The 24,327-nt window shown below is 36.2% G+C and overlaps 2 protein-coding genes across 9 annotated transcripts in view; one reads left to right on the top strand and one right to left on the bottom strand.

The window, feature by feature from the left end:
- LOC123566423 (uncharacterized) overlaps window positions 1-10,389 on the bottom strand; it is a 145,808-nt gene extending 135,419 nt beyond the window's left edge. For all 5 annotated transcript variants that reach the window (XM_053549901.1, XM_053549902.1, XM_053549904.1 and 2 more), the window contains exon 1: window positions 10,300-10,389. The gene's annotated coding sequence lies outside the window, so the exon portion shown is untranslated. The remainder of the gene's footprint in view (window positions 1-10,299) is intronic.
- Window positions 10,390-17,154: 6,765 nt separating this feature from the next.
- The window catches only part of LOC123566422 (pregnancy zone protein-like), a 42,821-nt gene continuing 35,648 nt past the window's right edge, over window positions 17,155-24,327 (top strand). Inside the window, exons 1-2 of one of the 4 annotated variants that reach the window (XM_045360479.2) lie at window positions 17,155-17,581; window positions 18,557-18,711. In XM_045360479.2, the coding sequence (XP_045216414.2) occupies window positions 17,502-17,581; window positions 18,557-18,711 (235 nt within the window). In that variant the 5' untranslated portion in view covers window positions 17,155-17,501. Of the gene's footprint in view, window positions 17,582-18,556; window positions 18,712-20,830; window positions 20,904-20,982; window positions 21,007-22,596; window positions 22,740-24,327 lie in introns of those variants that run through there. The other 3 variants (XM_045360480.2, XM_045360481.2, XM_053549900.1) reach the window with 3 other exon arrangements.

Below are 24,327 nucleotides of genomic sequence, written 5' to 3'. Positions count from 1 at the left end.
TGTCCTTAAGAGAACACAGGTAAGATATCTTGAACATGGCTGAGGGCAAGGTTTGCGCAGTCACAACTTAACATGTTGAAGGTTTAAACATTTAAAAAAAAAAAAAAAAGGAATGGAAATATATATATGTATATATGTATATATTTATTTTTTTAGGGGGTAGGGGTGCGGGGGAACGGGAGAGGAAACAAAATTTCACATGTTGATTATAAATATTGATGGAAAATTAAAAATGAACAAGAGTGCCAGAATGTCACAATATACGCCCGTCACAGCAAATTTCTTTACTCTAGCACCTGTATTTGCAAATGGAATTTTAATTTTGTGGTTGTTTAGTAATCACTGTAAGTCTTTTGTTTTTCTAAGTCCACAAAAAAACTCCTTACCAGGTAGAGATACCTTAAAATACACCAAAAATTGGAAAATAACATCTATGTTGTACCACAGAAAAGTGGTCTTGGTTTTTCCCTACAGTCAATTATAAAAAAGTTACAATATAAGTTATTTATAGTAACAACTAAGGGAAGTTAATCTTAAAAAAAAAAAAAAAAAAAAATTGCAAGTCCTCACAAAAATCTTTACCAGGTAGAGATTGGTCAAAATACACCTCAAAATTGGATGTAGCATGCATGTTGTACTACAGAAAAATAGTCTCGATTTTTCCCTACGACTAGTAATGAAAAAGTTACAATATATGCTATTTATTATAACAACAAAGGGAAGTAATTCTAAAGAAGGGAACTGTGCATGACACTTCGTCTCATGATGGTGTATAATTGTGCCAAGTTACATCAAAATCCCTCCATGCATGAAGAAGAAATGCTTCAGACAAAGTCATTCTTGTATCTGACCTTTGGCCTCTAAGTGTGACCTTACACCTAGGGACCTGGTTTTTGCGCAAGACACTCCGTCTCGTAGTGGTGAACATTTGTGCCAAGTTATATCCAAATCCCTCTATGCATAAAGAAGATATGCTCCGGACAAGGTTTTCATTCTTGTATCCTTTGACCTCTAAGTGTGACCTTGACCTTAGACCTAGAGAACTGGTTCTCGCGCATGACACTCCGCCTCGTAGTGGTGAACATTTCTGCCAAGTTATATCAAAATCCCTCTATGCATGAAGAAGAAATGCTCCAGACAAAGTTTTCATTCTTGTATCCTTTGACCTCTAAGTGTGACCTTGACCTTGGACCTAGGGACCTGGTTCTTGTGCATGACACTCTGTCTCATGATGATGAACAATTGTGCTTATTTTCATCAAAATCCCTCCATGCATGAAGAAGATATGCTCCGGACAAAGTCATTCTTGAATTTGACCTTTGACCTCTAAGTGTGACCTTGACCTTAGACCTAGGGACCTGGTTCTTGCGCATGACACTCCCTCTCATGATGGTGAACAACTGTGCCAAGTTTCATCAAAATCCCTCCATGCATGTAGAAGATTTGCTCCGGACAAAGTCTGTTGACGCCGCCTGCCTGCCCATCCGCCCGCCAGGGGCGTTCCCATAATACGTCCCGTTTTTCAAACGGGCGTATAAAAAAAAGGGTAGAAGGGTGAGGTTGGGGGTGGGCAGAGGATGCATGATCAGTGGTGGGCATGACTGGGTGGAGGAGTGAGGTGGAGGAATGAAACAACTTGCATGTTGATAAATAATCATGGAAGGTTTGAAAAAAAATCTAAAATAAGAAATGAAAATTTATTTTTTTTTTTTTTTTTTTTTTGGGGGGGGGGCAGGGGGTGTGACCAAGGCAAGTGGGTGACCAGGTGTGGGTGCGCAACTTCACATGTTTATAATAAATGTTCACAGAAAAGAATGAAAGAAATTTAATGAAATTCTGCCAAAAGATAAGTTTGTTATGTACAAATATGTGGATTTTTAGACAATTAAAGGGCAATAACTCTGGTGTTACTTGGACAATCTGTCTGAAACTTGATGTACCCATAACCTCATAGTGGTGAGCATGTATATGTTTGAAAAAAATCTAAAATAAGTAATGACTTTTTTCTTTTTTTTTGATTTTTTTTGAGGGGGGGGTGTCGGGGGATTGGGAGGGGTGTGATCAAGGTATCGAGGTGACCTAGTGTGGGTACACAACTTCACATGTTTAAGATAAATGTTCATGGAAAAGAATGTAAGAAATTTAATGAAATTCTATCAAATGGTAAGTTTGTTATGTACAAATATGTGGATTTTAAAGGGCAATAACTCTTAATTTACAAATTAATCTGAACGAAATTGGGTGTACACAACCACATTATGGTGATCTAAATTCTGTTTCATAGTTCTAGGTCAAATATATCAAAAGATATGATGCAGAAATTGCCATATTTATAGTACCCCATATAGTTAACACTAGAAACTTCTAAGGGCCATAACTCTAATGTTACTTGGGCAATCTGACTGAAACTTGACGGGCCGCAAGAACTCATAGTGGTGAACATGTATATGAAGTTTTAAATAAATATTCCCAACCATTTCCTAGATATGGCTCCGGACGGACAGACGGAAAGACGGACAACGCCAAAACTATATCCCTCCGACTTTTGATTTTTAGTCCATTTCACACTGAATGTTCAGCCAACATTCGTATTTTTGTACATTTTTTTCTTTTCACTATGATTGTCATTATTTTACGTTTCTTTCCCGGTTCTGCCCCGGCATATTATGTTAGTGACACCATTTTGATTTGTTGTCTAAGATGCTGCAATTCTCAAGGTAAGATAAATGCTGGTCAGTCGGATCGCATCCAGATTAAGAAACAGCGGACCGCATTAATTAAAGTCTTGCCTGAAGTCTGCAAACAGATGATGACAGAAAATGATTCTGTTGAACAGTTTAACTTAATAAGCAAACAGGGCTCTCGTTTGCTTTTGGGGACTGGGGCCAGGGTCCATGCAAGGGGGGAATTTCGCATGATTTTGAAAAAAAATCTTTGTGGGGGGAATTTCAGAAATACCAAATGCTAGAAGAAATGGTAACAAATACAGACATTCTTTTCAACTTTATTAACTCATGAATGTATAACTTCTCCCCTTACCACTGACCAGTGGAAAACATAATTATAACTCCTGGGTGAATCAACAGATTCTAATGGACCCTTTTGACTTTCAATAATTTTCGGTGAGGACGAATCTTGTACGGGTGTCACTGTAGGACTGTCATCAACGGAATCTAAAGGCCTTTTTTGACTTTCCAAAATTTTCAGAGAGCGAGAATCTCGTACGGATGTGTGACTGTCATTTGTATTTAAAATTTGCTGACGAAATAACAGATCTATTTAAGCACATTTTGCGGCACTTGCCCTTGTTAGGATTTTGAATTATGTGACATATTTACTTGTCGATTGTTGATTTCACCAGGCTGCGCGAAATTTTTACGGAACCGGAAATAGAAAATATGTATACGCTAAAATCTGTCTCGATTGCACCGTGGTAAGTATAAAGTGCCGTTTACGGTACACGGTGCATACTGATCGATCCCTGTCGGCTCGCCAATTTTAAAAAAAAAATTTTGAGGGGGAAATTTTCTTTAATGGGAGGGAAAATCATACTATTTTAAAGGGGAATGGAGCCGATATTCTGCCCCAAAATTTGCCAAACGAGAGCCCTGGCAAATGATCTTGAAAGGTATCTGACTGCTAAACATTCTACGCAGTCTGCTTTGCTATGCAGAATTGATTACTTTATGTATAGCAACCCTGAAGTGTAAATGATAAGCTAAACTTTGGCTGCAGTCCATTCTACAAATTTGTACTGATGCCCAATAACTAGACTGGGTACAAAAATTTTGCATCACCAAACAACTTCATTTGTGCCATCAGTGACATCATGTCAGTAGGGTCAAGTGGAAATGTGTTGTGCTAAAATGCACAAAAATGTGTGTCAATGGCAATAATATGCATCAAGGAAAATGGTGTGTTAGTGAGATTAACTTTGATGTTCTACGTGTTGCAGCTGCCACATCAACACCTCATCCAGAACCAGCAACACCAAATGACAGAAAGATGTAAATGTATAAAAGGCATACATATATATGGGTATTGAGCCTGTTGATTAAGACAGTAGTAGGCAGGAAGGAAAATCAAAGAAAAGGACACCAAAAATCCCTTACTTATCATCAGTCTTCTGATGATGACAATTTTGTTTAGTCTATAGGCATCATATACACATTGATATTTGACATTGTGAATGGATACTGTAAATAAAGTATTGTTGTGAAATCGGCAAGCAACAATGAATTTATAATCAAAGCAGATGGGACTGCCTGTAATATACTTTTATATATATTAATATTATTTTTGACATAAATTTGGAAGTTGTCATGAAGCTTGTACACCAATGTTTTTTTTACCTGTGGAAGCGAGGAAGCATAATGGGCAAGTTATCTTATTTTCATGGAAATTCAATTTGCATCGAAATGACACTGATCATCAGAATTTGCTTATAAATAACATTGCAGGGTGTTCATAATCATACATGGCCATGGTAACATGAACACCACAAACTTTTATGGGATATTGATATTGTCTCAGTTTTCATTTTCAATAGTTAAAATAGTTAATAGTTTTGTGGTACCAATTTAAATGTAAAAAATATATCAATTTGTATCATTGTAATAATAATACTATCATTAAGAAATAATGTGTAGAAAAACCTACGTCCACTGAATAATTTCACGAGGCCATAGCCCGAATTATTATGGCGACGTATAACCGATTTGAGTGTATCAATTTAGGGAAAACACAATTTTGCTATACATTATTTTGGCCCTTAATCTAAAATAGTAGATAAAATATTATAGAGCTCTTTCTAGCAAGTCGTTTTTTTCAGCGAAAACTTCCACTGCCGATGGATTAATAGGTCTGAATGTATGTGTGTTCTAAACACCACAGAAACGCCGCAATCGGAACATCTCAGATATTACCGTTAGCGTCGGTCATCGGGAATTTCCCTCTCCAAAGAAAAGCCTTTCCAGAATTTCTGATTCGCGGATATATTTATCTACAACAATCCGATTTGCGGATATATTTATCTAATAACAAGCCGATTCGCGGAAGTAATGAACGAAAAATTCTGGAAATATTGTTAAGTCCAACGGCTAACAAATAATTTGCGCGACCGTGAAATGATTTCAGTCACAGTCGCGTTCGTTTCAATCGAAGCGAAGATTTCAATCGCGTTCATTTCAGTCTACGCGTAAACATTTCGGTCCGCCCAACATTTCACTCGCCTTCATTTCAGTCTACGCGTAAACATTTCGGTCCGCCCAACATTTCAATCGCGTTCGTTAAATTTCAGTGAAGAAAGATTGAGATACAAATGAACTAAAGCAGTTCGTTTGGTTCTTTCACGTGCCCAATGTAAAGCATTGACACATGGGGATGAATTTTTTAAAGCACCTCCCATGTGCTTCAAAACAAAGTGCTAATCATACCTTTAGGTGGTATTTTCGCTATACAGTAATATGTATGGGCTAGATTGTAAATTGGGATTTATATATAATGCAATTAAAAGCGTTTAAAAAGCTTTTTAAATTCATAAAATAAAAAAGGACAACTCTATTTTTGATAAATGACCTTATAATAAGTTTGAAATACAAAGGTCAAAAATAAAGAACTAAATATTAATGCCTTATACACATCTAAGTGGTGAAAAATGCCCATTAAAGGGAGATAATTCAAAAATTGCAAACTAATTTCATTCATTGAGCAATTACTTTAGCTTTGAAACTGTTCTTGAAAAATGATTTAAACATTTTAATGACAAGATTAACAAGAGCTGTCCATAAGACAGCCAAGCTCGACTATTCGAAATATTGACCCAGAAGCAGGAAAATATTACCCAAAAAAGTTAAATATCAAAAGAGTTTTAAGTACAAAAGGGGGAATAATTTGACCAAAATGCATATCAGTTATGGGACTTGCTGCTATCAACTAGTTTTATAACCCCGAAAACAAATGTGAAGTTTCAATTCAATATCTGCATTAGTTTTGGAGATAGAAACTTGCATGTAAAACTTTAACCAGAATTTTCAAAGTCCAATAGGGGGCATAATTTGCCCAAAATACATGCCAGAGTTATGGGACTTGATCCAGTGAGGTTAGTAATTGATCTAGAAAAAGAAAAAATAAGTTTCAAATCTATATGCCTTTTAGTAATAGCTGTATGTACTTGCACGTAAAACTTTAACCAGAATTTTCTAAGTCCAAAAGGGGGCATAATTTGGCCAAAATGAAGGTCAGAGTTATTGGACTTGATCCGATCAACTAGTTTTATAACCCCGAAGACACATGTGAAGTTTCAAATCAATATCTGCATTAGTTTTGGAGATAATAACTTGCATGTAAAACTTTAACCAAAATTTTCTAAGTCTGAAAGGGGGCATAATTTTCCCAAAAAACATGTCAGAGTTATGGGACTTGACCCAGTGAGGTTGGTAATTGATCTAGAAAAAGAAAAAATAAGTTTTAAATCTATATGCCTTTTAGAAATAGTTGTATGTACTTGCACGCAAAACTTTAACCAGAATTTTCTAAGTCCAAAAGGGGGCATAATTTGGCCAAAATGGAAGTCAGAGTTATGGGACTTGCTGCTATCAACTAGTTCTATAACCCCGAAAACAAATGTGAAGTTTCAAATCAATATCTGCATTAGTTTTGGAGTTAGTTACTTGCATGTAAAACTTTAACCAAAATTTTCTAAGTCTAAAAGGGGGCATAATTTGCTCAAAATACATGTCAAAGTTATGGGTCTTGACCCAGTGAGGTTGGTAATTGATCTAGAAAAAGAAAAAATAAGTTTCAAATCTATATGCCTTTTAGAAATAGTTGTATGTACTTGCACGCAAAACTTTAACCAGAATTTTCTAAGTCCAAAAGGAGGCATAATTTGGCCAAAATGAAAGTCAGAGTTATGGGACTTGCTGCTATCAACTAGTTTTATAACCCCGAAGACACATGTGAAGTTTCAAACCAATATCTGCATTAGTTTTGGAGATAGTAACTTGCATGTAAAACTTTAACCAAAATTTTCTAAGTCCAAAGGGGGCATAATTTGCTCAAAATACATGTCAGAGTTATGGGACTTGACCCAGAGAGGTTGGTAATTGACCTAGAAAAAGAAGAAATAAGTTTCAAAGCTATATGCCTTTCATTGATGGCTGTATGTACTTGCATGCAAAAACTTAACCAAGGTGTGACGCCGACGCCAGGGTTAGTAGAATAGCTAGACTATTCTTCGAATAGTCGAGCTAAAAACTATTTTTGATTCAATGTGATATTATGTGATGAAATCAGGGCTTTTTCACCCTATCTCACGGGGCCGATATTCGGCCCCATTCCCAATGCCAAATATGCTCTATTTTTCCCAATCTGGAGCAAAAAATTCCCAATCCAATGAAAAATTTCCCAACTGAAATCAGTTACTTTCTGCTTTTTAATAATAATTCTTGCACAATTAGTTTTGTTTGCCAAGTAAATTAAACAAAATGTTGGAAAAACCAACTTGTTTCTATTTTTAGTAACACGACGTCTGCAAGCTCGGCAAAAAATAATTACAAGATTTTGCTGAAGAAATGCAAGATTTGCATGCAAAAACCTCTCAAAATACATAAAAAAAACAAATATTAATTGAATAAAGTACCCAAAACATGTTGACAGGTAGTTCTTATATCATTAAAATCAATTGTCACATATTTTCGCGACCTAGTTTTTACACTCGAAAATACAAGCACTTTGCCATTCTACTTTTTGGATAACTTCAGTTATAACTTTAGTGAAAACAAACTAAACAAAAATTATAGCATGACAAATTGGATAACTTCAGTTATAACTTTAGTGAAAACAAACTAAACAAAAATTATAGCATGACAAATAAAGAGTTACTGCATTTTTAGGCAATATTGGAACACAATCCTGAAAAAAAAATCAAAATTTCACAAGGGGATACTGTCTACCAGTAAAATTTGAAACTGAAGATTTAAACTAATATATATTAATTAAAAACTCTCTTAATTTGTCAGTATATTTTCCCAAATTTGACAATTTACCGTGTTAAAAATTCCCAATATGACCAGGGGCCTTTTTCCCAAAACCCCCTGAAAAAGCCCTGGAAATGGTTCAAGGGCAAATTGCTTGGTTAAAGTATAAAATGAAATAGAGATTTTAAAAAGATAATGGCTTCTAATACTGGCACTTTAGGGTATGAAATGATCCCAAGATTTTGCAATTGGCTAAAGTCATGGCTAAAAGTGTGAAACAGCCAGGGGAGGCCTTGATCTTACTCAATCTGTGTTATTTTTTTGTTTTTTTTTATATAAAAAAAATTCCCCAATTTGGTATTTTACGACGCAAATTTCCCCTTCTAAAAGGACCCGCCACCCTTCCCCAAAACCATAAAAAAAAAGGGCTGTTGGCATAAGGTATATCTTTGTTAAAAATACTAGCTGTAATAGCATCACGTTCATTGTTTAAGATATCAAATAAATTGACTTTGACTGGATATTAAAACAACCATTATTAGAAAAAATAATTGAATAAATCATCAGGGGTTCCATTTGACCCGGGACCCCTGGTCCGGACCCGGGAGATTTTCAAAAGACGCTCAAAGGACCCAGCAGAATACTTGCCTGTGCGTCCTTCGGGACCTGGGGGCATTTTCCTTTGATAATCCTTTCTCTTATCATTAATTTGCTTCAGTAAAACTATTTCCATGATAGACACGTGTATTCAAAATAAACACTCGCGGTAATGCTCTCCTGCCTTTGATCTCTGCTAAATCCCGCCCTTTCTCCTGTAGACATGCCTCGCTGATTTTTTATCAGCAAGTTACGTCACACAGGTAACAAGTGCACATAGGTAACAAGAAATCAATGAAGTTTTGAAATATATTGATAAAGCGAATCCTGTGTACTGTCAAAAAAGGCCCCAATTATTAAATAATCGAAAGCAGCTGATTACGACATGTGAAAGTGCCCTGCAAGATTTTTTCATGCCAATTTTAAAATTTTGACCATTGTTTAGTGATCATATCGTAATTTCAACAAGAAACTTAACAAATTTGATGAATTTCGAAAGCAAAAAAAGTTTAGAATGTCCGTTCACGGGTCAAATTTAAACACCGATGTCATATGCATATTTCCAAAATTCCTAAAAAAAACCTGACTTTCAATGCAGTTTTTTATGATAAGTAGCACCATTATTTGAGGAACTATCGATGATTTACCTTAGTTTGCCAAATAAGCTGAGCAAAAACTACTTTCCGATGACATTCTGAAAGTGTAACAGTATTCGGATAGTGCATTTTGGATACATTTTTTCTAGGGTGTTACAGCAATGTTCTGTTATTAAAAATGAAATGAAATATTGAATTAAAACCTAATTAAAATAACATGAATTTTGATAAATATTAGTTTACAATATGAGACTATATGACCGGAGACTGACATTTTTATTATGCTGTAACATGATCTTGGGTTTATTGTTTTCTTAGGTAAAGATCCAAGTATTACTGAATAAAAAAATATAGTAAACTGTATTGACATGTTGGGACAGGACTCCTGTATTTTGGAAAAGGACCCTTCAAAATTTGGGCCCAAGGGTCCTGGGACTCTTGGGTTTTCGGGTCTAGTGGAACCCCTGAATCATCCATTGCAAATAAATCAAAAGAATGCAAAGAACACATATTCTTGCATAATTAATAATAGTTAGTTAGCATACCTTCATGAATTATTTTACTTGTCATATTGTGCTTTTAATTCAATAAATCGTGCGTAAGTGATTTGGACAACATAAAAAATAATCGACATGACTTGCCAGTTATAAAAACGTCAGCAGATCGTCGTGCGGATAACGAAAATAATCGGCACGACCGTCATGCAAATAACAAAAATAATCAGCATGATGGTCGTGCGGATAAGGAAAATTGTTGGCACGACCGTCGTGCGGATAGCCTCAGCCATTATAATAAACAGCAAAAAAAGCTGTTAACTGATTATTGAACTCCAGAAATGGAAACAACGTCCTGTTAAATATAATGTCATGCCTCAGATTTGGTTGTGAAATTTCTGGCAACCATGGTTATAAAGTCGTTAAGTCATAGGAACAAAATATAATTAGTTTACAATGAATCACAAAAGAATCTGATCATGTTAGACATGTACACAATTCCATTGATTATTGGAAACGACACACGTTGGTTAGATTTCGCTTTTTTCCTATTTAATGGGTCAATATCATGTTTTAGACTCAGGTAAATGGTGCAAATATAAGGAAAAGCATCCTTTAACCAATAAATCATACCCAAATAAGATGTTTTTTCATAAAAACATGACAAATGTCATTTTACAGAAATCGTGCTGCCATCTGCTGTTTTCCGCAACCAAGATAGACAACTCATTAAAACGGGAATAAAAGACAGATAACGGTACTCCGGAAATTTAGGTCATAAACCACTATCACATTCGAAAGGGATGGGTGTGAAATTCAAAGGTTCTACCTCGTACATATATAAATCGATACCCGCTTTTTGAAACATCCACAGAGGATGTGAGTAGCTTATTTCCATAACTGGAAGACGAAAATATGTAAAGTATAAGCTAATTATCACCACATTGCTGTGCCTCTTTACTGTCACATTAAACTACAAATATAGAGAAATTTTGTTTGTTGAAATTAAGTTTAACCGAGTTTCCTAGAAACAGTATAAAATGTGTATTTACAACTTCTCAAACAGCCGTTCGGTTGACATTATCAAAGATGAATATCGATTTTTAATGATGACATTTTTCAAGCTCAATATTCTATTAAAGGAAAATCATATATAGATTCTTATTCAGTTAGATTTTAAGGTAATGATTACACGTTTGTTACACATAAGCACAAGTGAATGTAATGATAAAACACAAATGAAATAAACAAAAACAACAAAACAGTGTGTCGGCTTGGAACAGTCAGTAGCAAAGTATAGTTTAACAGCGCAAAACTAACCATGTTCATAAATTACAAGAGAGTATGATTAAACCTACTTCCCGCCAGGCGAGTCCTTTACGTTACAGTAACCACATGAACACATTATTAAAGAGAACTACGCTCGTGTAAATATATTTAAACCAAAACTCGTAAAAAACGAAGGTGTACTCGATGACTTTGCAGAAGACAGAGCACCGACACAAAATAGAGCAAGAGTGTCAGACTGTCACACAATACGCCCGTCTAAATATTTAAATATTCAGTTACGTATCATAAAGGTAATAATGTTGATGTTGTATGCCTTGTTAACCCCCAAAAACGAGTAAGAAGGAATCAAGGTATTTATGAGGTTCCATGTGGGATGAAATTGACAATCGGATCAAAACTGTTTAATTGGGCAAGGCTAATTTCGCAGGTTTCGAGTAATTCAAGGGCCATAATCCAAGACTCTTGCTTACCAGACTCTAGTCCGACCCCAGCTTGAATATGCCTCCGAGGTATGGTCGCCCCACACCCAAACCCAGATAGACCAAATTGAAAGCGTCCAAAGGAGAGCCGCCTGTTGATCAAGACTGACTACGGCCGTACTTCTATTTGTAAACGATAATGCTACACTCCCTAAACCTTCGTAGGCTGGATTTAAGGCATATAGATTCTAGTTATCATTCTTCTATAAGATTCATCATGATCTGGTTGCTATCCCAATCGTAGATTACCTTACCCCAATGACCCGATGTGTCCGCTATGTCCATTCCCTAAGTTATAGGTTAATTACTGCAACCACTGACTATTACAAGTTTTCTTATTTTCCGAGAACGGTGTACCATTGGAACCAACTTCCCCCCAGTGTCGCCCACCTCCCTACCCTAGAGCAGTTCAGTGCCGCAGTTTGCAGCCTTGAACATGTCTCACCCTAATTATCCTGCTAACTCAAGTTTTAACCGTTTATATCGCCAAAGTTATTTTTTTTAGTTCCTTCAACTCTAAAGTTTTATCACTATATTCTTTCTCTTTATGATTTTGACGCGCAAAACGTCTACATCCCCGCAAGGGGTTCGACGGTTATGGAAGATAGATAGAGTGCCTGGGAACATTTGGGCCATAATCCAAGAGTGCCCGGGGCGCTTTGGGTGGTTATCAAACTTGGCCGAGATATAATGCCCACAAACATTGTCAGCGAATTTGGTGAAAATCGAATGAAAATTGTTCGACTTAGAGAGCGGACAAGGCTAAATTCGCAGTTTTTCGAGTAATTCAAGGGCCATAATCCAAGAGTGCCTTGGGCGTTTTGGGTGGTTATCGAACTTGACCGAGATATTATGCCCACAAACATTGTCGAAGATCGGATGAAAACTGTTCGACTTAGAGATTTTATGTTTTACACCTTCTATTGCCTTTGCGTTAGTTGTGGTTTCACCTGGCGGGGATGACAGTGTAAATAAAATTTATCCCCGCCAGGTGAAACTCTAACAAACGCAGAGGCAACAGAAGGAATATTATGTAAACCACAAAAATAATCTTGTATGTTTATATAAAAAGCAATCCTAATGAATCTAAAACGCATGTACTCAATGCCTGCAACAAGTGAAACACTCGTAAGGTCCCGACGAAACAGGCCAGAAGACAGAAATCAAAACAGATCAGTCCCGGTCGGATTTAAGAACTACCTGTAAATAGAGTCCTCTGCCTGTTCCGTTAGACACAATCGAAGAGGAAAGCGTAGAGTCTAACTGTAAAAGGGCTGAACACCGAACATGCAGTGCGTCTCAGAACAGTTGGGTCACAACCTCTTAAAAAAAGTTTAATAACTTTACTAAATATAACTGGAAAATTGCCATAACACAAAATCTTACGAAGTTTGTAAACCACATCCCCGTAAAACCTATAAGTGAGGTTATGTCCCGACAAGTATGAGACATACCACGTACGTGTTTGGTGTTTAACCCTCTTACAGATCAACACTTCTTTTTCATGGAACAGACGTAAGCAGTTTAATCATCTTTGGTATCTGTCGTCCGGCCTATTTCGTCGGGTCGTTAATGTTGTTTTTCTTGATGCTCTGTGTACTGCAAAGGCATTGAGTACATGCGTATGTAATTATTCAAGCTTGCTTTTTATGTAAATTTGCGAAATCACTTTATTGTTTTGTTTTGGTTTTGCTGGGTTTAACGTCGCATTAACACAATTACAGGTCATATGGCGACTTTCCAGCATTTTATAGAAGAGGACGACTCAAGACGCCCCTTCGTGCCTTATTTCAAGCAAGAACGGGCACCTGGTTAAGCCGGTGCTAGGGGGCGTGAGAGGTGTTGCATTTTCCATTACTACTCATGAACAGACTCAGTTATTTTGCTTGGTTGCATCATTCTCTGCTTCCAAACGATCTCCTTACAGATTTTATTCATTACACGATAGAGATCTACATCACAAGAGAGGCAAGGGGCAAGTCATTCGAAGTCAGAGACCTTAACCACTCGGGCATGGTGACCCTGTATTTGTGTTTTACATACCATGTCGTCGTGTAAGAGATTCACCTCGTGAAGATAACGTTTGTTTACACTGCCTTGTAACAATGGAACATGATGGGATAAGGTGTGAGATTTGTTGCACTAATAATCGGTATAAACTCCCCAGTCGTGTTTTGTTACAGACCGTTGCTGTGTGATGCCCCACTGTGTTTCTTTCTATTATTTGTTCGTTTACTTTGACCTCTGTGTGTAATTCAGTCACAAGGACTAGAATACAAACGTCCAGGAGCCATTACTTATTCTAGAAGTATGAGTAGCCAGAGTGCACAATCTGAAAAAAAAGAAGAATTAATTTCAGAAGAAAGGGATCCTGGCTATCATATTTGGAAAAATGGAGACAACTCCTCTATAGCTTTGTTGTAAGCTTTTGTGACTAGGCCTAAGTATGCACATTTTACCTCTTGGATTGGAAAAGAACATGCGTAATAACTACAGACTAATATGAGCAGAGACTTTATTGGTCAGTAGTCAGTTATTTGAAAGAGAAAATATGTCACGATCGGTTCAAAAATTGCCCCTCGGGAAATTGTGAAATTTTCGGAAGTACAACTCGTTAACAAATGGCCGATTTTGTTAAAGAGAATTTCCACAGAATTTCACAAGGTGAACTATGTTGATAAAGGTACTGTTGAGAAGAGAACAATCCCTGCTGTCTATATATATGCGTCAAAGCATGAGACAAATACCTAGAAATTTAAGAAAATCAAAGAAGTAACTAAGGACTGGTAGTTGCACGATTGTGTTATCCTAGATTGCAGGTAACGTGCAATATTAATTGTAGATATACTTTTCCATTTAACTAAAATAACAAGGGCTGGGGATTAAGTTTGAAAAACAATTTTTCACTTAACAATATGATGTTTCCATACAGTATAGTTGGTGTGGGATAAGTCTATCTATAATTCTTTTTCTTTGTCCATGTTTTTGTGTATACGCTAATCATCCAAACTTAAACTGCTCTCTAGCTGCGGTTTGCAGAGGCTGCTATAACTTCATTACCACAAGTATTATGATACAAGTGTTTATTACAAAATTGCGGTTTAATAGCGGTTCACAGTTGAGACACACTCTTATCTCAAAGTGCAATGTTAGGATAAGTGCACAGGATCTTCGATACTAGTATTTCATTTTCCTATCCGATCCATTACTCTGTTTCAGTAATCACAGACAGTAGGTATACATTAAAACTTTTTTTCAGATGACAAATATAAAACAGTTCAGTCTCGGCGGGATTTTAAAACAATCAACCATAGAGTCCTCTACATGTTCCGTCAGACATATGTCTTCAGTTAAGCAATTAATGTTCACCTAACCATACCTTTTAAATCAGATTTTAAACGTGGGGGTGCAGTCCGTTTTAGTTCGTATTCAACATATACAGTCATTAGTTACTTTTTAGTTCTTTAAGGTTAAGTCGGAACATCCCTTTAAAAATAACAAGTGCAAATTGCTGGGTGGAACAATATAAAATTATGTATTATTTCATTTCATCAAAACGTGATCAATGCATAGACCACTTTAGACTGGTCTTTATTACAATGACGTAATAAAACAGGATGTAAATAGTTTGTTTAATAACGCCGTCTTCAAGTAATAAACAGCTTGAAAATTAGAATCATAATGCGGTCAGTACATTTAAGGGTGGACATGCTGAAATATGAATAAAATACGGTTACCATAATATAACTATACGTACCCTCTAACTGCGTAATCAGACGTATGTAATTGCTCTGTTCAACTGACCCCGTAGTGTACATAAATCAAGAACTAGCAGAGCTCCGAAATTTGAAGACCAAAACATTATTTGGGTAATCTTAGCAAGAAAATATGATAACACTAGAAATAAAATAGAGTATATTCGTTTCTCGTCCAAATATGTGTCAAGAAATTGTATTTCATGCGTAATGTGATTGAAGTGCAATTCATGAACACTGCGGCCGAACACTGCTGGTGTTTATGCATGAGTTCAACCTGAGTGTTCCATAATGTGTTTGCTTTGTCTTTTTGTCTATTTGTTTTAACCTTTATCCTGCTAATTTTTTAAAATGGACTGGTGTATCATTCAGTTTAAGCAGTACCATTTATCATTCGAAGGGGTGCTCACTGAAAATTTACTGACTGAATAGCGAACAGTGCAGATCAAGATTAGCCTGCAATTTTAAGGATGTGAATGGCTGATCTTGATCTGCACTGGTCGCAAAGGCAGAATCATTTTCCACCGGCAGACTAAAGGTTAATTCTGTGTATTTTTGTGTATATATCTTTTAAATATTCATACATACACTGCTGTAGGGTTTTATTGAGGTTCTGTTCTTGAAACGGGTATATTCTTACCGGATTTGTGTCCTTGAATTTATTTAAGATTTCATACGTTATTATTTCTGGTCATGAAGTCCAGTAAATGTACTTGCATAATATAGTTCATCTTTAGCCGATGCTGGTGAGACATGAGGTGTGTTACACTTTTCATTACCTTTCATGAACCGGCTCAGTCAAACCGAGTCTGCTATTGTTATGCCTAGTTGCATTCCATTCTTCCAAAACATTTACTTTTAAATTTATCTAAAGGTAAATTTGATAAGAAATTGAGAAGACTTCAAGAAATCACAGTTGATAAGCAGAAAAAAATACATGCGTTTGAAAAAATTGTTTTGTTTAAGATAGAAGCATTCGGCAATAAAGGTAATAGATTTAGAAGAAAACAGCTCCAGTTGTGACATGATGAAATGGGAAATCGTACACTCCATATTCTTCTCTACCTTATAAGAAATGAATACTTATGCAAAATGAGACTATGACTGGCAAATGTTAAGACTGTGACCAGGCTAACCATGACGTTACTTTTGAAATTAATGCATACTGGTTAAGATCGAACTTGGAGTTTTGTTTCAATATAAAGAATTAAAAGTCAATATAAGACATATTGCGAAGAAAAGGTAACTTATCATATCATAATACATGCACATTCATATTTTGGTTATATATAGAAGCCTGCAGAATTCCAAGATCTATTATTTTTCTTGCGTTCTATGCTTCCAAAAGATCTTTTTAAGATTTATTAACTATCATATCAGCGGTCCTTAAATACACTGTGGCGGCCGTAAATGGTATCTCTGTGCTTGGACTCAGTTTTTTTTTATATTTCTGGCCCATTTTCCACTTATGCCCTTGCTAGAGGCGTGAGGCTTTAGCACCTTTCATGACCTCTGATGAACATATCCAATCAAACTATTCTTTCAAGTCTGCTATTACTTTACTGGTTTGCTTTCTATACTTCCAAATGCTCTTCTTTTGAATTTTTGAAAATCTGTGTTGGAAAATTAATCATCTATTGTTTTATCAGACAGAAACTGTTAAATTTTATCTTATTATAAAAACATCTATTATAAGGCCAAAAGTCAAAAAGGAGAAAGTCAGCAACCTAGAATGTTGAAAGACGCTAGAAAAGACAGGGTTGATCGGCCTAGTATCAACTATAATGAATAAAAGTTCTTGAATATTTTATGAACAAGTTATCCAGATGTTATTTGCTTTTTATTAAGCTAAAGTGAGCTTTAACGCAATGCCTTTTTATCACTTTTTATGTTCTGGTCAATTTACTCTTCTCAAAAATCGCATCATCCACATTTTGCATCTGTTTCATTGCCGTGAACACTGCTGAACCATACGTTAAATATTTGGATCTAAATAAATTCACATGTTGTAACGATTATGTTCCTGTTTAAATTTAACCTTTCTTTGATTAAAAATACGGATAAATGAACGAACAAATGATGCTTTGTTAAAACAATTCATTTTATCAATTACAATGCTAGCTGTAACTCAAGTGTCTACACTTCATTAAGTATCATCTGATTAAGACGAGAAACCCGGTACAGTGCTGCAATTAAAATTTCATTATAGCGAGCTACTGGGAGTGTTGTTAATTGAAAACATAGATTTGCCAAACGGTAACAAGGATTCTCTAGTTTAAGTGCAGTTTCTTTTAAGACTCAATCCAAAAAAATGAATCAAGTATACAAGGCAGTTCTTTTCGGATTAAATTATGCATTACTGTTTGGAATTACGGGAGTTTCATGTGATACGTAAGTGTTTATTTTACATCATAGAAATGTCAAAAGAAAAACATTTTAAACAGATTGTTTTGAACGAGAATTACAATCAGAGGTGATTAACTCATGTCCAGTCGAAGGGGAAAACTAAAAGTGGATAATTAAAGTTCTTCTGCTTCAAACATTAATCTATTAGGTCAATTTGCTGTCAAAATTTTATTATTATAATAACTTATTATTCAAGACTTTTATCATCTCAAATGTTGCCATCATTAATTTTACTTCGCGTTTTTCTGATGCGTCATGTGCCTGAGTTAACTCACTGTGAAGAATCTTCCTGTACACTTAGACTCTTTATTTTCTGGTCCGCTGGCACTGTGGAATCCAACAGGGGCGTCAACTTGATTCGTGGAATCAGATAGGAGAGGGTGGAGGGACGGGTGTGGGGGGGGGGGGCGGGTGCACGGGCATTGCACAAAATAGAATTGCTGTGTAATTATTTCACTTGATTGCAGCACGTTTATGCTTCCAAATAATCATACATAATGTATTCATCTTTATTATCAATAACACTGAGTCCAGTTATTCACTTGGTTGTGATCAATGCTTCCAAAGCACATTCGTTTTCATTTTACCAACTATCACAACAGCAGTCTTTTAAGTGCTATATGTTAAGACTGTAATATGTACTTAGCTCAGGGTGGTCATTTGGGATAATGGAGTCTATTTAATAAATCTGTATGATATAATTCCACTTAAGGCAGTGATAGGTGGTGTGAGGGATGTTGCACATTTCATTACCTCTCATGAACAGATTGAATAAAACCCAGCTTTCTATTTTTTATTTGTTGCATTCTGTGCTCCTAAAGATCTTCTTGCAAATTTTATTTAAAGTCTCTATAGCATTTACAAATACAAACACGTAGTCAGCCCGATATCCACCGTGTTCAGACGACTGGAGTGCCTATTTAAATGTATTCAAATCATTTTCATTAACTTCTTTTTCAGGGGATATATGTTGACCTTCCCACAGACGTTACAAATAGGAGCAAAAGAGAAGTTTTGTTTAGAACTTTACAACGTTTCAAAAACTGTCGATCTATTTTTAAACATTTCTTGCTATGGAAGATCTGTTCAACATCACCCAAAGACATTTAGATCAGGTACATTGTAGTTATAAACGGACAGTTTATGATTTGTATCACTTCTTTATATTCAATCACGGTTTTGCAGAATTGTCATGTGAGTGTGTCTATGTTTATTTATAGTCATCACCGAATACCTATATGGTTATTCCTATCAGAGAAATCAAGGCCAATTCAGGTTTTAAGGGATAACGCATATCACCTGCCCATGTTTTAGAAAGAAGATATCAAGTTTAAAGTTTTGGGGGGGTTTGTAGGAAACTGTTCACCTTGTTATTTTGCATGCGATAAATACCCGAGTGGTACTGAACTGAAATTTGTGGTTCGAGCAACGCAGTCCTACGTCACCGACTACTTTAAGGTATAATCCAATCCTTATACGGGGTTCTTCCTATCATACCCAATATCCTTATCTGAGTAGTTTCCTAATAAGCTGTGTACCCTTTAGTATGTTAGACACACTAAATAATAGATATATACAATGTTAAATACTTTTAGATTTCAATGCTATTCTTGATTTGTGCAGTAAAATGGCACGTTTATACATGTTAAAACAAATAACGGAAATCAAACTTCATTTTTCCTGTTATGTAGTGTCAAAATCCAATGCTAAACATTTGGAAAACCAAAATAGCGTTCAGCAATAACAAATTCACGACGTCGATATTAAACATCAGCAGGGGCCGTATTCATAAAGCATCTTAAGTATAAGTTTTGACTTAAGTTTAAGATTTTACTTAAGTTTGTGGTGATTTCAACTTAAGTCTAAGTAAAAACTTAATTTCTAGTCATAAAACAGCTAAAACTTAAGATACGTAAGAAATGACTTAAGTCAGAAAATAAAATAGCGTGGTGAGTTCGATTAACGTGTTGTTTTCAGATAAAAGCACTTTAAACATAATTGTGCATGTTGTATCTGTCTGAAATTAATGTTGTTTTTTAATGTTTTCGTCCACAATAAAAAACAAGAATTATTAATTAAGTTGTTTTATGAATAGCAAATATACTTAAGTAAAATAAATTTCTAACCTAAGTAATACTTAAGTAAATAATCAGTTTCTTATACTTATACTTAAGATGCTTTATGAATACGGCCCCAGACGTAAGTTTAATATTTGGAAAATGCACATCTACGAGCTGTGGATAACCATTTTCTTTTCGTACAAAAAATGTCTATCCTTCCTATGAATGGGTTTAGAAAAACATCCCTCCAACAATCAACCAATGAAATTAGGCGTCAGCAGTAAAAGAATGACATTAAATTCAATAAGCTAATGCTCTAGACCGTAAGGCTTCACATAATAAAACTTTATTAAACAACAACCTGCTAAAAGCTTAGTCATTTAAGATTTTTTCAAAACTGAGAAAAAGGTCTTACATCTTAAAAAAATACATTTTGTCCAGAATAAACACAAGGTGAAATGGATTTAAGTGAAATAAATCAGCAGAGTCAGACAATATAATTTATACTAAGAATGTTAACGGTCAAAAGTAAAAAGTTTCTACATTTTCAAGAACATTGAAAGTGTAAAAGTATTTTATGGTGTAAAACATATCCACAGAATGTGTTTCTTTGTAAGCCCTTTTGAGAGCTACATACATCCTATTAGCTTCTGAGATGGTTTTTTTTACATATATTCAGTCATGAAACGTACCCGAGTCCGTTCTAGGTAACGTAACTTGAAAAAGTACGTGTGCAAATTACGGATGAATTTGATGAATGATAACGAATAATAGTGTTTTAACTAACGAATTAGCACTTTGAATATGAAGCTTTTCAAAAATAAATTGATTTCCATAAACGCAGATTTCGTTGAGAGATGTCTATGCTCTAAAGTATTAACATGCAAGACTTTAGAGAACTGTCCAGACAAACGACAAAACTGAAATATCTGCGTCAATTTACGTCAGTTCATAGGTGATTACAAATGACTCATTTGCGCTTCACTTTCACCCACTGTTTTCCCTTAATTTCGTACTCCTTGAAATGATACTTACAAAACAAGTAAAAAAGTCCAGCAGGAAATTTAAAAGCCATATTTAGAGAACACAGTCATGTCCATACACAATGAACCCGGAAATCCACTCGAACTGTGTAAATGCATATCTACCGTCCGGTAATGATCCGTGACTTGAGATCCGGAATTTATACATGTTGGTCCAAAATGGAGGCAGAAAGTTTATTTCGTGGGAAAGTTTTGAATTATTTTGTAAATAACTTTTTTTCAACCAGTAATAAATCAGTTAAACACATCGGACTTTCTTCCTACACTGATGAGAGAGCTTATCTTACTATTTAAATTAGTAATTCCAGTATGTAAAAAGACCAATTTTACAGAGCTCCAGATAAGCTTTTGGTGCAATTGGGTATTTACCCATCACTTTTTGTCTGAATTGGGTATTGGAAATTTGAATTGGGTAAAAATAATATCATTACCCACCTTTTCAGAAGTAATTGGGTATTTGCTAAAACCAATTGGGTATTTTACAAACTCGCACTAACAATTGGTATTTTTTTTGCTTACAGTATACATGGGATATATCATTAAAAAGGACTGACTAAGTATTTTAATGGCGCCCCTTTAATGTTTAATACAAAAATGTATTTAAAATTGTAATGAATGTTTCATACTGGTTGTTTTCTTTTTCACTTTTAATGCAGTCTGAGATCATTCATCCCCAAATCCCGAACGATGTGGTCACCGCAATATGCATTCTCCCAAAAGATGTCATCCAGTATTGGTGACACTACATCGTCACAAACAGATAACTGTCATTGTTGAACAGCAAAATATCCCCCTAATTTGTTTGTTTGGGGCTGCAAAAATGTTTTTCCCGCAACCTCTTACATTTTATCGGGGTAAAATTGTTTACAAAGCGTCCAAATAACACTGATCAGCCCACTGAATGGTCCTGTTATTTTTCCCATAAATTGCAACCTGTTCTGCAGTAACGTATAACCAGTCAGTCCCAAAACTAGCGTTAAAGTCTCGTACCGTTCTAGTTATAAGGAAAGTTTTATCGATACGCAAGCTATTTTTTACGAATTGGTATTAAGAATTTTAATTGCGTTCAGTACGCACACTGTATAAATTCAATTGGGTTTTCTGCAATTTTAATTGCGTAAATACGCAAATACGCAGCTTATCTGGAGCTCTGATTTTATGACAGATTCAGTTTTTGAAATTCGCAAACAATAAAAAATGCCATTATAAGTACAAATAGATCTATAATTGACATGTTCCAGAATGATTCAAAATTCGTTAGTATCATAAGTGTTGAGAATGACTTCAAAACATTGCAGACAGTTTTGAATCACCTTAGTTTCTTGAGTAACAAATGACACTACCAGAGTATTTAGACCTGAATTATCGATAATTTATGACGTCGATATCTTCTTCTTCCAGATAATGCGCTGAACTCCTCTGGAGCATTGTCGCACAATTGTGAGTATGTACATGTGTGAAGAGAAAATCAGTGCATCTAAAAACAGGATAAAAACATTCTGCTCCAGAGTTACATGTGTACCCTACCCATCCTGGCCTTGAAGACATTAGGGATGGGGCTGACAATACCTCTTCTGGTAGTCTGTTCCAAATTTGGATTCCGGAAGAGAAGAACGAGTACTTGAATGCGTTTACATGGGTGAAATGCTGTAGGAATCTGTTTGCATGGCCTCTGGTGTGTACGCCAGTTGGAACCAGTAAATGGACTCGGATGTCCACCAAGTGATTGATGACCCGGTACATCATTACTGCCTTGGTTTGTTAAGGACGGGATACTAGTGTCTCCTAGTTGAACTCTTGCATCATGGCGGTAACGCTGCTGGTGTGTCTGTAGTCACCAGTACAGAACCAGGCTGCCCTCCTTTGGACTTTCTCGAGCTTGTTGATGTTGGATTTGGATTGGGTGTAGGGGTCCCATACTGATGACGGATACTCAAGCTGGTCGGACCAATGATTTGTAGCAAGTTGCCATGATGTCGCGTGGGCAATGTGATAGGCTCCTACATAGGAAGGCAGTTGTTGTGTTGGCCTTGTTGCAATGTTAGTCACTAATTGGCTGTTATGATCAATAATTCCACTGTATTAATGAGGTGCTTGAACATGGTAACTTTATCTAAAAAAATTAGTTATGCAGTCAAAGTATTCAAATGACCAGTATTGACCACTATATGTATTGATCAGGGATACTGTGTAAGGACCAAAATTTGAAATGACCAGTACTGTCCATTTCAATGAGTGTAATTTATAGTAACAATTTTTTTAATTAATTCAAAATAAAGGCTATACTTTAAGGTGATAAAAGCATTTAATAAACTAGTATTGACCACTGGCCAGTCTAAGTATATTGTCAGAACTGAGCCTGACCAGGACACATTGCCAAGGACCAAAACTGAATCAACCGGTATTGACCACTAATCCACTATACTTTTTAACAAACAAAATTTTATATTATTCAGATTGCTTTATAATTTTTAGATTACTGTTACAGCTTGTTATTTATTTTATTTTGTTGGGTTTAACGTCGCACCGACACAATTTTAGGTCATATGGCGACTTTCCAGCTTTAATGGTGGAGGAAGACCCCAGGTGCCCCTCCGTGCACTATTTCAACACGAGCGGGCTTTACAGCTTGTTATAATCTGTGAATGTGCATTATGTAAAAGTGTTGAATAAACCAGTATTGACCATCCAAGAGTGACCAAAGTATTGCATCGACCGGTATTGACCAGTATTGACCGGTTTTAACCAGTATTGACCGCCGGCCCGGTCAATACTCATATTGACCAGCTTTTTGCCAACATTGCCTTCTTGGCTGTGTTGTCTGTGTGTGTGTTCCAGGATAGTGTATTGTCGAGTGTAACGCCCAAATACTTCGCCTTGTTTGTCTGTTTTAGTGTTTGGCCATGGATGAAATATGAGCCATCTATGATGTTTCGCTTGTTAGTGATGCGAATCATCTCGCACTTGTCGGGGTTAAACGCCATCAACCATTCCAGTTCCCACTCCTGAAGTTGGTCATGGTCCTCTTGAAGTGCCTTGCTGTCTTTGTCCGAGCTGATCGTTCTTTAGAGAAGGCAGTCATCGGCAAAGAGGCATGCTGTAGACCTGACTTGCCCTGGAAGGTCATTGATGTAGACCAAAAAGAGTAGCGGTCCTAGTACTGTCCCCTGTGGGATGCCTGGTGTCACTGGTGCTGTTGATGATGTCTTCCCTTCAAGTACGACCTGTTGTTGTCTGTCAGCGAGGAAGCTATTTATCCACCCTAGAGTCTTGCCCCTGATCCCATAATGGTGAAGTTTGGATGTTCAACAGCGGTGCTGAGACTTGGAAGACTGGTCCCATGTGTGGTAACTCCTCTGCCTCTTCTGTAGTGAAGACAGAGGCAAACTGGTCATTGAATATCTCTGCCTTGGTGCTTGCATCGGAGTGACTTCCCTTACAGAAGCAAGCCTCTGTGGCGTACATGCTGCGTATTTGCTGTGTATATGCCGCGAACACAGTAGTACACCAGAGGAGTACATTTTACATACACCGCATGCCGCGTACATGCCGCGTACTATTTCGACGAGTACACAGCATGTACGCAGGAGGTCACTAGTACACTTCAAGTACACAGCAAAGACTCTGA

The sequence above is a fragment of the Mercenaria mercenaria genome, chromosome 8 (assembly GCF_021730395.1).
Source record: "Mercenaria mercenaria strain notata chromosome 8, MADL_Memer_1, whole genome shotgun sequence".
In the NCBI taxonomy this organism is placed as follows: Eukaryota; Metazoa; Mollusca; class Bivalvia; order Venerida; family Veneridae; genus Mercenaria; species Mercenaria mercenaria.
The sequence above is the reverse complement of the archived record's forward strand: the minus strand, read 5'-3'. Positions and strand labels throughout refer to the sequence as shown.